General features: G+C 37.0%; 1 protein-coding gene across 2 annotated transcripts in view; it reads left to right on the top strand.

Annotated features, from left to right (window-relative positions):
• The window catches only part of LOC124170625 (cytidine deaminase-like), a 51,114-nt gene extending 37,893 nt beyond the window's left edge, over positions 1-13,221 (top strand). The window contains exons 1-2 of one of the 2 annotated variants that reach the window (XM_046549469.1): positions 7,993-8,031; positions 8,842-13,221. In XM_046549469.1, the coding sequence (XP_046405425.1) occupies positions 8,010-8,031; positions 8,842-9,245 (426 nt within the window). In that variant the 5' untranslated portion in view covers positions 7,993-8,009 and the 3' untranslated portion in view covers positions 9,246-13,221. Of the gene's footprint in view, positions 1-7,992; positions 8,032-8,841 lie in introns of those variants that run through there. The other variant, XM_046549468.1, reaches the window with a different exon arrangement.
• The last annotated feature ends 612 nt before the right edge of the window (positions 13,222-13,833 follow it).

The raw sequence follows: 13,833 nt of genomic DNA, 5'->3' as shown, positions 1-13,833 counted from the left end.
CTAAATTTTAACCAGAGGCGGATCCAGGATTTCTTTCTGGGGAGTGGGGGAGCCCAAGCAAAGCCGTATCCAGGATTTTGTTCTGGGGGGGGGGGGGGGCACAAGGATACCTCATGATACAAAACTAGCGCAATGATAATGTGACCGTATTCAAAATCTTGCATATTTTTTAAGTGTCTGGGGGGGTATGTGCCCCCGTGTCCTTCACTAGATCCGCCTGTGATTGTAACGTTAAAGCCTCAATGCCGTCGCGATTTAAACTGCTACAAAGTCGTTCCATTTTTCCCAGAGCAACGGTATGAAGGGAACATGATTTGCCTCTGATTAGAAAGATCGATTCAGTTTTGGTTTCAGAGTATTACGATAGCAGAGAAAAGTAAGTCATTACACTGCCGCTTTCAAAAGAAAAGTTATACAGTGGAACCTCGATCTATCGTTCCCGCATTGATCGTTCGCCGTTTCTGGTCCCAAATAAAGTTCCTTATAGACAATGTAATTTTTTCCCGCATCTATCGTTCCCCGAAGTATCGTTTCTCGCATTGATCGTTTGAAGATCGCGGTTCCGACGCATAACTTTCCCGCATCCATCGTTTGACGAAAATGAGACGAAATAAATACAATGTGTCATTTATGGCTAATGACGACCAGCACCTAGTTGGAATCTTCCCCAAGAGATGAAACTACCATTGGAAGAAGCTCAGTGCCATGGGAAAGTAACATTAGCGCATTTCCCAAGATTCGTTATCCCCCTCCATTCGCATTCGCCTCCCCCTTTCTGACGCTTTCCTCTTCTTCAAAATAAAAAAAAATGTTCCAGCTCGCGCAGCGATCGTATTACGAAGACCTTAGCTTCGAAAAAAATATCGAGTTACGCGAGAACAATAGAAACGTGTTCCGCGCTCCCCCCTCTTCTCACCTGCTGACCTTTTTCAGCCTAACTCCTTCAAGGTTCCAAGTTCCTGGAGGTCAACTGCTGCATGTGTCACCTATTAGCCCAAAAGGTATCTAACAATGATATTCAGCAATTGCTATTATGCTTTTATTAGATTGAAATGTTAGTAATTTGCACGTAATTAAAAAAAACGAGACCAAACACGACGTATTTTAAGCAAGGAGATAGATGGAAAAATACGATGGTGATTTTTGGCGAAACGCGATATCCTTGTAGCTGAGCTTCTCGGCAGCTAATTCTGCATTTTGTTCCGAAAACATGATGTCAGGTTGTTATCAGTTATCAATTTACGAGCTATACTATAAGTCTCACTTGTCAGAGTTACTGACGAAGAGGGATATCTTCTCAGGATTTTTGTTTCTCCCTACTAACAATCCGAATTCATCTGCTCATCTGGCGCTACGATAGTTAGAAAAGAATGGGTATCTTTAGGGTAAAAAATTTCATGGCGCAGTCATATATGGTGCGCGTGAATATTGCAGAGCGCCTTGGGTTGTCCGCTAGCACATGACGGTAGGGATGGGGGTAGAGTGAGCTACCTGGAGAAAGCAAGTAGAGATATGAAGGCGAAGATCCAAGTGGGCGTGCCACTGACGATTAACGCAACATTGTTCACGCTTTACACACTACCTCAATTATATTAAAAATATATTCATTAGACAGGAACAATTCAAGTAATAGACTATTTTTGGCCTTCGTCATCCATCTCACAACCAGTCACTGCGCCGGCGAATGCGGTTGTTTTAGGCACAACATGCACATTGCTCTCGTGAATACGTGTACTGGAAATGGTGTTTGATGGATAAGAGTTTTTACATCAGACTGAAATCCATAATGGTAGTGTAAATGCCGAGTGGAGAGCAAACATTTTTTTAGTGAGGTGGCGTTTTCCTTCAGAATTTTGAAAGAGATATGGGTCGAATCAACAATATGACCTATGTGTCTTGATAAAGTACTACTATTCCTGTTATCATCTAAAATATTGTTTGAAACCTTAAATGAATATCTTAATTACTCGCCAAAATCCTGCGTTTCCTGGGACATAGGCAACCTACCAAAAAATAAAGCATTGATCGTTTTTCCGCATTCATTTTATAATCGTATCGTTATTAGGAAAAAAAAATTTTCCCCTAGTGTAGTGGAGTTTCAAAAAAGGAGGGTAGTCTTAATCGTGTTCGTCTTAGATTTGTGCTAATACGGTGTATGAAATTGTTTTTCGATTTATTATGTTCTATAAACAATTTTCATAAAATATTTTCCGTTAAATAAGAAAGAATCAACTTATTATATTCTATAAACAATTTAAATAAAATATTTTCCGTTAAATAAGAAATATTGGGGTGGGGGAAATTTGGTTAGTGTGCAGTAATAACAACGTGCGCAAAAAACAATCTCTCGGCGAGGAATTAAAAAAGGACCTCGGGTGTCCGGACGGAAGAAGGTCCGAAGGGTATTCGGCGTCCAGGCAAGAGCGCGGTTGGGCTGGTCCGTTAATCGGCCCTGAATTTTGCAAACGATAGATCACGTCATAACAGATATCACTTTTCATTGCGGCGTTAACATTCACGGCGTTTGTCGCGTACGTTAATTTTCTGTTGATATACGGCCAGTGATTTTCTTATTGTTGGCTTATTAACGTACCGTGAATTTAGCGAAATTGAGACCGTGAAAACCTGGGAAAAAAACGTGAAAACCTGAAAAATAACCGTGAAAACCTGGAAAAAGCCGTGAATTTCATTGTTCAGGTAGAGTGGGAACCCTGCTATCATTCCTCTGCAGAACCAGAACAGCACTATAACTACAGCCCATACCCAGGAAAGAAAAACTGATTTCCAACAGTTTTGAACCTCATTTGAATCTGATCTGAATCCTTAAAATCTGATTTGACTCTGTCTTGACACTGATTTCCACTGGTTTCCAGCGGACAGGAAATGGAAGGAAGTGATTTGAATCTCATTTCCATTGTAACTGGTTTCCAGCCGTCTTCCACATGGACTGTATTGACACTGACTTGAATGTCATTTGAAACTCTTTTCCTTATTTATTGGCTTGAAAGAGTTTTCCACAAGTGCTTTCCAACAGAGTTGAATTGTAGAATGAATTTGAAATTCTCTTGTAATGAGTGTCTTATAAAAACCTATCTCACACAGGCTTTACGACTGCGTTGATTGGAAAATTACTTCTTCTGAGGTGTCAATGAGTATAATTAGTTCAAAATCATGGTCAGAAATAAAATAATGACGTAGAGGAAATATGTACCTTGCCGTCTTGCAAAAATTCACGGGTGATGAAAAAAATTTACTGTACATCATCCACATTTTGTATTGTGCATCATTTCACCTGCTGGAGCTCACCGGGCATGCAATTTAAGTGGCTAATACGGCTTAAGCACGTTTAAACCTCACTTTGCGACTTCGCCTTTTAAAAAAATATAGCGGGCATAGTGCTGCCACCTAACTACAAAAGATAGCAAACCAAAGTAGCAACGCCGATACGCCGATTCCGTTCTGAACTTTGGTTCTGAATGTTTACGTGCTTGTGGTTCTGTTTTGTGCTAAAGTAATAGGGCGTGGAGAAAAAATAATCATATCAGTATTATTTAACCAGTGCTAAATTCCCGCAGCGTTGAATTAAGCCATTCGTGCATCTCTTCAGTCTTCAAGCGACAGTGGAAGCCTGATGTGATTTCGATCTTTTGTGTTTTCATTGAATAATTTATCTTGTGTCAACAGATTTTGAGCGATTACTAATATTTTTGTGTACAATATGTATAATATGTACTTGCGTTACGTCGCCGAAGAGAACCTACCAGGATTTTCAGAGTATTGTGTATCTTGCTGGTTTGTTTGTGCTAAGTGAAACGACCGTGTTCATGTATTTAAACATTAATGGAAAGTTTCTGTAGTGCAACATACAGATATCGTTGGCTTAATTCTGAACCAGAATTATTTTCATAAGTCACGTAAAGAAGTCTTTCTTTCGTAAAGGCATCTGAAATATTTTCTAGTGTAGTGATTTTTCTGTTTATCACGGAAAAATTTGTGCTCCTCGATAATAGGGTTGTTCACCATATTTTTTTTATTTAAGAAATCGAAAGATCGTGCTTCAGAAGGAGCAATGACAATAATATTATGCTATTTTCTTCATTGTACATGTTTAGAGAAGGCTTTAGGGTGCGATTCATAGACGACACTGAAATTGCTCACTTTACAAAGTCTCTCTTTACGGTAAAGTGAGACTTTAGCTAAATTTCGTTTCAGAGTCGTCCCAAGGATCTCACTTTATAAAGTGGAACTTTAGCTCCTAAAGTCTCGATCATGCATTGAAATTTTTGAGTGTTGGCAATGAACGCTGCGAAAAAGTGAAGAAAAAGATGACACACGATATTAAATGCGTACTTGTTTACATGTTTCTGGCGACTGGGTTTTCGTGTTGTATTTTGCTAAGATTTATTAAGCTGTATTTTCTCGTTTTCTCATATTATGAGCAAATGTAAATGAATACTGCGTCATTGAAAGCTTTTCCCCACTAGCTTTTTGTACGTTAATGACTGAGTTGGCTGAATAAAAGCTCACTTTTAATTAGCTTCGTGTATTGGTAATGCCCTTCGATGTTCCCAGCGAAGTAAATATTCAAATGCTGATATTTTCACGTCATTTTATGATCATTTTCTATGATTAACTGCATTCGGTTGTTTGGACTACATGTTAGTCGAAGTTTGATGGTGTACGTTCATTGAAGGTGGGTGAAATAGTGAAATTCTCTCGCGTTAACTTGAAACTACCAATTAATTTGAAGATTTACCGATCAGTGGTTGTCTCAGTTGGACGCGTATTTTGAATGAGGTATGGGTGTTTGTTGAATTCTTTTGTGCTTACCAATATTTTAATTCTTGGAATGTTGACCTAAGGGGTTATATATTCTAGAGAAATGGACGAGAATGTACAGTCAAGAATATCTATATCATCAAAACCAATGAATGAATGGCCACGCAATGAAACATGTTTAATGTGAGAATGGACTTATATCAATAAATATCTCTTTGTCTACTTTAAAAGATGCCTCGACATATGTGAATACCTAACCCGAGTATCCATTCACGAATTTTGCAGTAGAAAATGTCAGTGAAGTCTGTGATGCTGTGTAAATAACATTTCATAACAATCCTACATCCTCGAGGAAACATTGCTTTGCTGCTGATAATATGGCTATGAAGGAAAGTACGTTTTACTTTTTATTGCTGCCTTTCATGACGAGATCTTATATCATCATTGTAAACATGCATATGTCGAAAAACGAAACAGAAACTCGACTCTAGTTTCACAATCACAGAAACATGTTAAGCGTGATATGGAGGCATACGGAAAGAGTACATTAAGCAAATATTGAATGAAAACGCTTAAAATGCAATACAAGGTGTAGAAACTAGTATTTGGCTGGCCAAACGATATGAAAATCAAGTCTTTGTTTACGAAGGCTATTGACGCCAATGCATAAACAGAATTTTGCTATCATATTCAAGTATCTTTAAGGAAAATTCTAGAATATGAACGTATAAAAAACCTAAGAACTTAACAATTAACTTGTATATAAAATCAACATAAATTATGCCAACCTGTTCAACCACTTACTGTGTTGTAATTATCACACGACCGATAGAGTTAAACTTCAAAATATAAGAATTGGGTCATCTCCATCAATACCGACTCGATATATATTCAGGGAAAAGACATATATTACTTGTCTGGTTATTTCTTGAAACGCGCCAGTTTGCTGCTGTGTTCTCACCAAAAAATTAGTTCATATTCATTTCCGTAACCCAAATATCTTCATATTTCAACTTCAATAACAGCCGGTGCAGCCATATTTATTCATCCGTAAAGGACACTTTAGCCCTAAAGTGAGCTCCGGTTGGGCACTTTACGGTAAAGTGACGATTCGGCCATTTTTCCTCTAAAGTGCGTTTATGAAACGGAAAAAGCAGACTTTAGCCCGGCTAAAGTATACTTTAGCCTAAAGTGCCGTCTATGAATCGCACCCTTAAACAGTGACAAATTTTACGTTACGCCAAAAAGCCCTACTTCCATCTTGAATTGGTGTGTGACGTCACAAGCCTGTAGATGCCCTACTGCAGTGTTTGAAGTGGCTCAGCAGGGTTATTCTACTTTTTTTTAAAGATCTCCAGCGTCTGCCGCCAGATCAGTGTTTAAAGAAAATCCAAATTTATCCTTTAATAAGAGTAATAATAAGCAAAATTACCCTTACTTGTACATATTTATTGCTCATCATATCACAAATGGCACTACAACGCACACATTTCACGAGCTGTCTTTTTGATACGTATAATCAGTATATTCCAAATCAACTGATTCAATAAAAAACTTGGCTCACAATAAATATAAAACACTATTATGTAACACTAATAAAACATGACAATCGGTTTTCCAATCACTCTGCACACACAAAAGAATTTGCACTCCTTGAAGTTCGTAAGGATTGTCCACACCTCACTTACCACTCATCACTAACGACTTAGAATCAGTTTACGTTATTTTACATTGACATTACGAAGACAATGAAATGAATAGGCTGAAACAAATTATTAAACTAGCTAAACCAGTTACTGTAACATCAAAAAACTTCGAATTTCACTTTCACTATTACCGTAACCAAAATATGACCAAAACAAACAACAGCGCAACGAATTTCGTGAAATGTAAACACTGACGAATGCTCCAAATGAATTGGCAATAGGTAATAAAATCAAACAGAACTTAGAGGCGAACAAACGAATGAAAATTAATATACGTTCGATGTATCCTCTAAGTACAACTAGCTCAAATATGAAACATATCCTTCGCAATAGTTAGATACCTTAGATCGAAATGTATAGGGTTGATTGAACCAGCATGGAAAAAATAAATAATTTCGTCGAAGATGTTACATTCACAACTCACTTCACTTGTCGCTTCACTCTTTACTTCATCGTCTAAATGCAATCAATTCACTCAGGGGTACATTAAGGGCACAAATTTTGTTCACTTGCACTAGCGGCAAAATGAAAGTTCACTGCACGTAGGTAGTTTCCTTGCAAATGCAGCTATACAAAACTTTCAATTCCTGTCAACAATTACATTACATACGTTGCCTGCCTAACTTGAATAATGGATTTTATGTCGCCTTGATCCATCCGGAAGCTTCATGCACAACATAGGCCATTTCAAAATAAGGAATAACCTTGGCAAATGTCCAGTCGGCATGCAGAGTGCTCAGCTTGGCATCGAGCGATCGAGGGCACAGGCCAGCCGTACAGGCTTGTTTCGTCATCACCTCTATTTCAAGATGGCCGACCGTTTTTGGCGGCGTTTAAAATTGTTCGAATTTTGATTGCTAATAATTCCATCATTACTTTTTCAACGCATCTGTCATTCATCCCAATCAAAATTAAATTACATCAGAAGTGATATACATTCGTTTTTTTAGACCGTTCTGATAGGCTTGAACAACCCTATTCAAGATTGTGGAATCTGATGCAAGTTGTTGTTGTTCTGGTGCAGTGACTGTTCTGTTACTCTTGGCAAAACTTTTGCCTTTCGATGACTTTTCAAGAACTGATAAACAATTACAAAAAGCACAACTAGTTTGTCTAACTCTCCTTCTAATGAGATTTCATCTGTAAATTCTGTGTTTCCCTAAATTATTTCTAACGCATGAAATTGAGATTTTAAGTGTATTCTGCCGCAGAAGTTTACCAAATTAGATGACTATGTATTTTCAATTGAATATGTACTTCCAACAGAGTTTGTGCATTCTTAATAAATACGTTAATAGAGCCTGTGTTATTTTGTTGTGGTGGGAGACTTACATGAAGTTCATTTTGTTAGGCTGTATTTTGTCATCTTTTTTCAGCTGAGTCTACATCCAGATTAATGATAGAGATGTAGCATGTGAAGTTAGAAACGTTGGTTGAGTGCAGCTCTGCGAAACTTGGACCTGGCGGAAATAATTATTTCCGCCTCGGGTATCAGCAGTTAACTCATGTATCCGAAGTTAACTTATGCATCAGCAGGTCATAGGAGGTGAGAATCGAGTCGCAAACAAGATTCAGATAGGTATGAAGGTGGAAAACAGATTCGAAAAAGCTTAAACGGGGAAACCGGATTCAAATCTGTTGAACAGTGGAAACCAGAGTCAAACCACATTCATGGAAATGAGTAGGAAAACAGCCGCCATGTTGGACCTTCACAACTGATTTCCCACTGTCCTCCTACTGATTTCCAGCTGTTTCAATTTTCAAAACAGATTCAAAGGAGAAGGAAATCAGTGCGTCAAACCTGTTGGAAATCAGTGTTAAATCTGATGGAAATCAGTTTTTCCTTGCTGGGTAAAGATTAAAATTGAATGGAGCTGTTTCTTATTCACATTGATTTCTTTTCCTGAGATTACTTCTCAATTCCATACTATATCCGCATTATTTTTCAATCTGAGTGTTCTTTTTCCACAATTCATGGTTAGAACTAACCAAACATGGGTAAATAGGGTTGGAAAAAGTGACTTCAAAATTACGAATTCAAAATTTTCAAGCTATTTTTTCTGTTATTCCAAAATCGACCAAACCCCATGACGTTAATTTCACGAGGTGCTCATTTTGTCTATGAATGCTGCACTGCTATTGGTGCGTGGCCTTCTGCAATCTCATGCTAAGTGTGCTCCGTGATGAGTGTGATCATGAATTGCTAATTTTTTTCTGTGAACCAGCCTTAAATCACAAAAGTTGATGTATTGTTTAACCAGGCCAATCAAAATAAATTGCTTCCATCACTATTTTTTAACTTGTAATGATATCCATCCTCAATTTTTCATTAATGCCAAGTCTTTATTTGCTTCAGACAAAACTGGAAGGGAGCTGATAGTAGCAGCCAACTCTGCGAGAAAATATGCTTATTGCCCATTCAGCAAATTTGCTGTTGGAGCAGCTGTAATTTGGGATGATTCGGAGGAAATACATATTGGTTCTAATATTGAAAACTCATCTTATGGAAATTGCATCTGTGCTGAGAGAACGGCTCTAGCTAAAGGAATAACGGAAGGAAGACGACGGGTTAAAGCCGTTGCTGTTGCTGCTGAGATGAGCGACCGACCAGATTATGTCTCCCCTTGTGGCATATGTCGGCAGTTCATTTATGAATTTGGTGATGATGTAAAAATATATTTATCCAAGCCATCAGATATTCATGGCCAAGTATTGGTCACATCTATCCAATGCCTTCTTCCTTTGGGATTTCGATTTTGATGATGGTTTCGTATATCCAAAGGGTGGGAGAATTGTCAGCATGGGTCAGATTCATCATGCTGGCTTGTAGTATTACCATTGCTTTTAGGACAGTTGGCTGGGTTTCTGGTAGAAGATAATGTGTGACAGAGAGGTTTATAATAATATTGATGGGTGCTTCATTGAGGGTATTCGAAATTAAAGATGGATGATTCAAAGCGATCAATATATGAGGAAATGTGGAGCACTGTTTGATGATTCGTCTATGATTGAGTCACCAATGCCTATATTTTGTCATGATATTTTATGGTTCAGTTCCTTTTCTCTTAAGTGAACACTTATAGTGGTTTAATAACTTAGAACTTTACTTATTAGTGCTCCATTAATTAGTAAATAGTTATTGATTCAAACAATCAAGATATTTTTGTTGCTGTTTCTGATAGTAACTTTGCAGTTTTGTGTATTGCTTGGCATTATTTCCTTCTCTAAACAATGTCCTTATTTGATCAGAAGATTCCATTAATTTTATCTTGGTATTATCAAGCAATGTCAGAAAATTTAAACCACTGCCAATGATAATGTGATGCATTTTGTAACGATAAGGGTGATCTCACAATACCATTTCGGTTAAGAGTGTGTGGAAGGCTATATTTGTGGGCAGTAGTGGGAAAACATTTTAGGGGCTCATTTGGAGAGGTAGAATTTTTGGAGGGGGGGATTCATTAGGAGGGGGTTCCCTTAAGACTCTCTCTCTCAAATGTCTGTGGATAATGACTCCCTCTCTTGCTACAGCTTCAGCTGATTGGTGGTTTGGAAGCTGCCTCCTTTTCCCCAGGGCTTTTTTGGTCCAGTAATTGTGCCAACCCCATGTTCCTTCTGCTTGCCACTTGGAGACAAGTGCATCACACTTAAGGAATTTTTGCTACCTTAGTGTGAACTCTTGAATTTGTTGATCTTACTGGGACTGGTGTGGCTGCACCCACTCTTACTATGGATTATAGTGTCCCCATGGCTTCATTCCTTATTCTTAACATAGGATGGACAACTATTAGGAAACATTCCTTCAAAGTAAGTTTAAACAAATGTCTATTGCCTTGATTTTACCTCAGCTGAATGGTGATGTATTTTTGAAAAATATATCTTTATCCACTTTGAATTATCCACAAAATAATAATTGCAATGAATAGGTGTCTGTTATATGGAGGCCTGAGTTAGGAGACAACTTTAAATGGACGCACATTAGAAATAAGATGGCATATTTCATTGATTTGTTACAAATGAAAATCAAAAACTTGTCATTTTATTAATCTCTTTATCAATCATTAATTCATTTCACCCTGGATCATATAAAACAAGAGTGGTTACTTGCATCTTGGAATGGAGAGAATTCAACAATGTTTGTCTTCATCTTACTTAAGTTCCGCTTGTGTATGCCTGAGTTTGGAAATGTATCTATCATCTGTTGTCAGTTGCTGCCATGAGGTACCAGTGAATTACATATGTTTCTCTGTCTGCGATTCCACCTCGTAATCAGCTGTAGCTCCTTTCTTGTTTTTTTTTTTTAAAAGCTTCTTTTGTGGGCTAATCCTCAAGTTCCTTTGACAGCCATAGCTTTCCAAGAAATTTGTTTAAATTTCCTTTGTTACCATGCTTGTTTTCTGGTTGGGAAGTCTTTTCTGTGTCAGAAGTTGGGGTCATGTGTGTCTATGCCCACAAAATGTTTCGATGAAGTGTTCAGTTATTCCCAGTCAGAGTCTCAAATCTTGATTCAGGGATCTGTTTTTCTTTGCTGGAAATGAATGTTTGTCTTTCAGAGGCCTCTAATACTCCCACTTCGTTTTCAAAATAGAAGTTGTTTTCACAAATTCTTAATTGCATGGGAACCAATCCTAATGGCCAGCTGCCAGCCACCACCATTGCTGCATTAGTGATGAGTTAAATGTAGAATGCTATTGTTTTTATTGGCTGTTTGACATTGAATTCATGAATTAACATGGTTACAGTACTGGAAGGGTTAGTGAAAATTCTGACCATTAATACGAGAATGACCGCATGTTTGGACTACCAATGATATGTCATTTTGGCTTATCGTATATTTCTTCTATTTTTTTGTAACTTTTGTGAATTATTCACTTATTTTCATTGATAATATGATGGAAATGTTTATTATAAATTATTAATATGTTTTATTTAAAAGGGGTAGGAAATATTTCCACGCATTTGGAGTCACCTCAAAACTCATTTTCATGAAGGTTAAGGTCTATGCATTTATTAGAAAGTTTAACTTCGGCTCATAGTTTGTTCTATGACCGCTAGTAACTCAGGTAGTTCAGTAAATGTAATATGCTTTTATAGTGAAGACAAAAATGTCTTTGATAGTTATTTATTACTGAAGATATTACGATATTACATAATTTCTCTGCACCTCAACCCCCATCCTATTTCTGAATCCTGCCAAAACGTTCACTTGATGGTACCAACGACAACCTTTGCTTGGTAGTGTTATTTTTCACTCCCAGAACTGCCACTATTATGAAGTCAACAATGAACTTAGCTATGTTAATAGAATATTTTATGGTGGCAGGAATTTCTTTTACTCCTTGTTCTCTGTGTGAACTAGAGGTATTCCTGTTTCAGGTAAAGTTTTTGGCTTTAAATACGAGAAATTACCAGATTGTATTTACATTTATCTGTTTTCCTAGTCTCAGCTCAATGAGGCTCAATTGCTATGCAGATATTTTCTCGTCGGCCAGTACTCCTGACCAAAATTGTCCTGTTTTGAAAACATATGCTGCATGGAAGAGCAGTGTGTTTTGTGATAATTAATTTCTACATAGGTGTTTATATCTACAACTATTGATTGCACAAAATACAATTTTTGATCAAATTATTGTAAGCTATTGCAGAAGGGTAAACTTCCAATGGAGAAGTCTTGAGGAATGAATATTTACCATCAAAATTGATATAAATACATCATCTGTAGAGAGTGGTTTCTTAATGTAAGTGTCCACGAAATGTAATTCACCAAAAATTTTCCCATGTTACATTCACTTGGATATTTTTTGCATCATCTAAATTCTCTACATAGATAATCCCCATAAATACCTTTGGCTCTAAAATGTGTGTTTTCTACTTTTACATCTTTATCTAAGAAAATCAGCCATAAACTAGATACATGTTTTAGTGAAATGTTTGTTTTGACATAAAAAGTGAGGCAAAGTTCCTCTCTATTAACTTTACACGTTACAACAATCTTTGTGGCCTGTTCTATCTCTTTTGCTGAAGCGGGACCATTTTAACCTTCTTGATTTGTATGTAAAAGACTGCCATGAACACAAACTACCAGTTGGTCATGACTGTTTCCATTAAGATAATCAATACCTCTAATCGCATTTCTTTCTATTGTCTAAGATAAAATGAATTTCTAAAAACTAAAAAATTGGCTTTAATTAACTTTTATTTATTTCCAGTGAGTGTTCACTGTGGAAATGTATAAATTTCTGAAAGTAAGAATGTCTAGATAACAAATTTCATTGTTTTCACTAGTCAAGCATTTACAGAGGCTGGTATTCTTCTCATTTCATTAATGCATGATGATACTTTCAGCATTGGGATGGAAATATCAAATATTTAAGAGGAATTTCACATGGGATATTGCCATTTGAGTGCACATTGGTGCAACATTATCACCAGTAAGTTTGTAAATGCAGCCATCGTAATTCACGCAGTCAGCCCAACATCCAAGCTCTTCCCCAAATGCTAGTGTTCAAAAATTGCGCAACTCGCTGAAACAATAAGACCTTAATTGAGAGATCAGATGCATCTAAGAAGTGTAGTGTGGCAACAATGTGCACAAAAGGTTCCAACTGACATGGATGGCATCACTAATACCAATTCACTAAATTCTATCCAAGCACAATGTCAAAAAACTACTATCTCAGAATTGTAATATTCGTGGACTAAGTAATGTATTTAGCAATAAAAATACTGAAATCTACTCAAATTATGAATGATGGAACCTAATTAAAATATTAATTTATATCATGGAGATAATAAGAGCAGTAGTTGATGGTAATCTTGGCTTTGCCAAATTGGCGCTGTTGGTCCTTTTAGGTATTTCCACTAATAGTTTAAAAGGTAATGGACATAGCATAGCCTGACCTTCAGTATGAAGAAAACCTAAAAAAATTTACAAGTCAGTTAATATGAGTGGTGACTTGTTGAAGGAGACTTCTTTCATTTTGCTATCCTCCACAGAGTATTGCTTAGAGTCATTAGTGCTGCAGCGAAAGGATTAAGAGTGTGTACTTTGTGGAGGCATTGGTTCCGCAAGACTCTACTGCCAAGGTCTAAAAAATGCCAGCTAATAGATATGTTCACTGTTTAGAGATGTCTGTTTTTGGAGGTCTCAATGTGCCTACCCACAAATTTTATCTTCATCATTTAATTTAGAACTTCAAATCAAATTACTTATCTGCTTATATGCCGGTCTTTCTCTTCACTTTATTTTTTTGTTTTCCAATTCATTTATCTCCAAGGCAGTGTTTATATGCTCCTTTTTCCGTTCCATTCCTCTCCATTGACGTGTTCTGTGAATGCGCAGATTGTC

This window comes from Ischnura elegans, chromosome X (assembly GCF_921293095.1).
Source record: "Ischnura elegans chromosome X, ioIscEleg1.1, whole genome shotgun sequence".
In the NCBI taxonomy this organism is placed as follows: domain Eukaryota; kingdom Metazoa; phylum Arthropoda; class Insecta; order Odonata; family Coenagrionidae; genus Ischnura; species Ischnura elegans.
The sequence above is the reverse complement of the archived record's forward strand: the minus strand, read 5'-3'. Positions and strand labels throughout refer to the sequence as shown.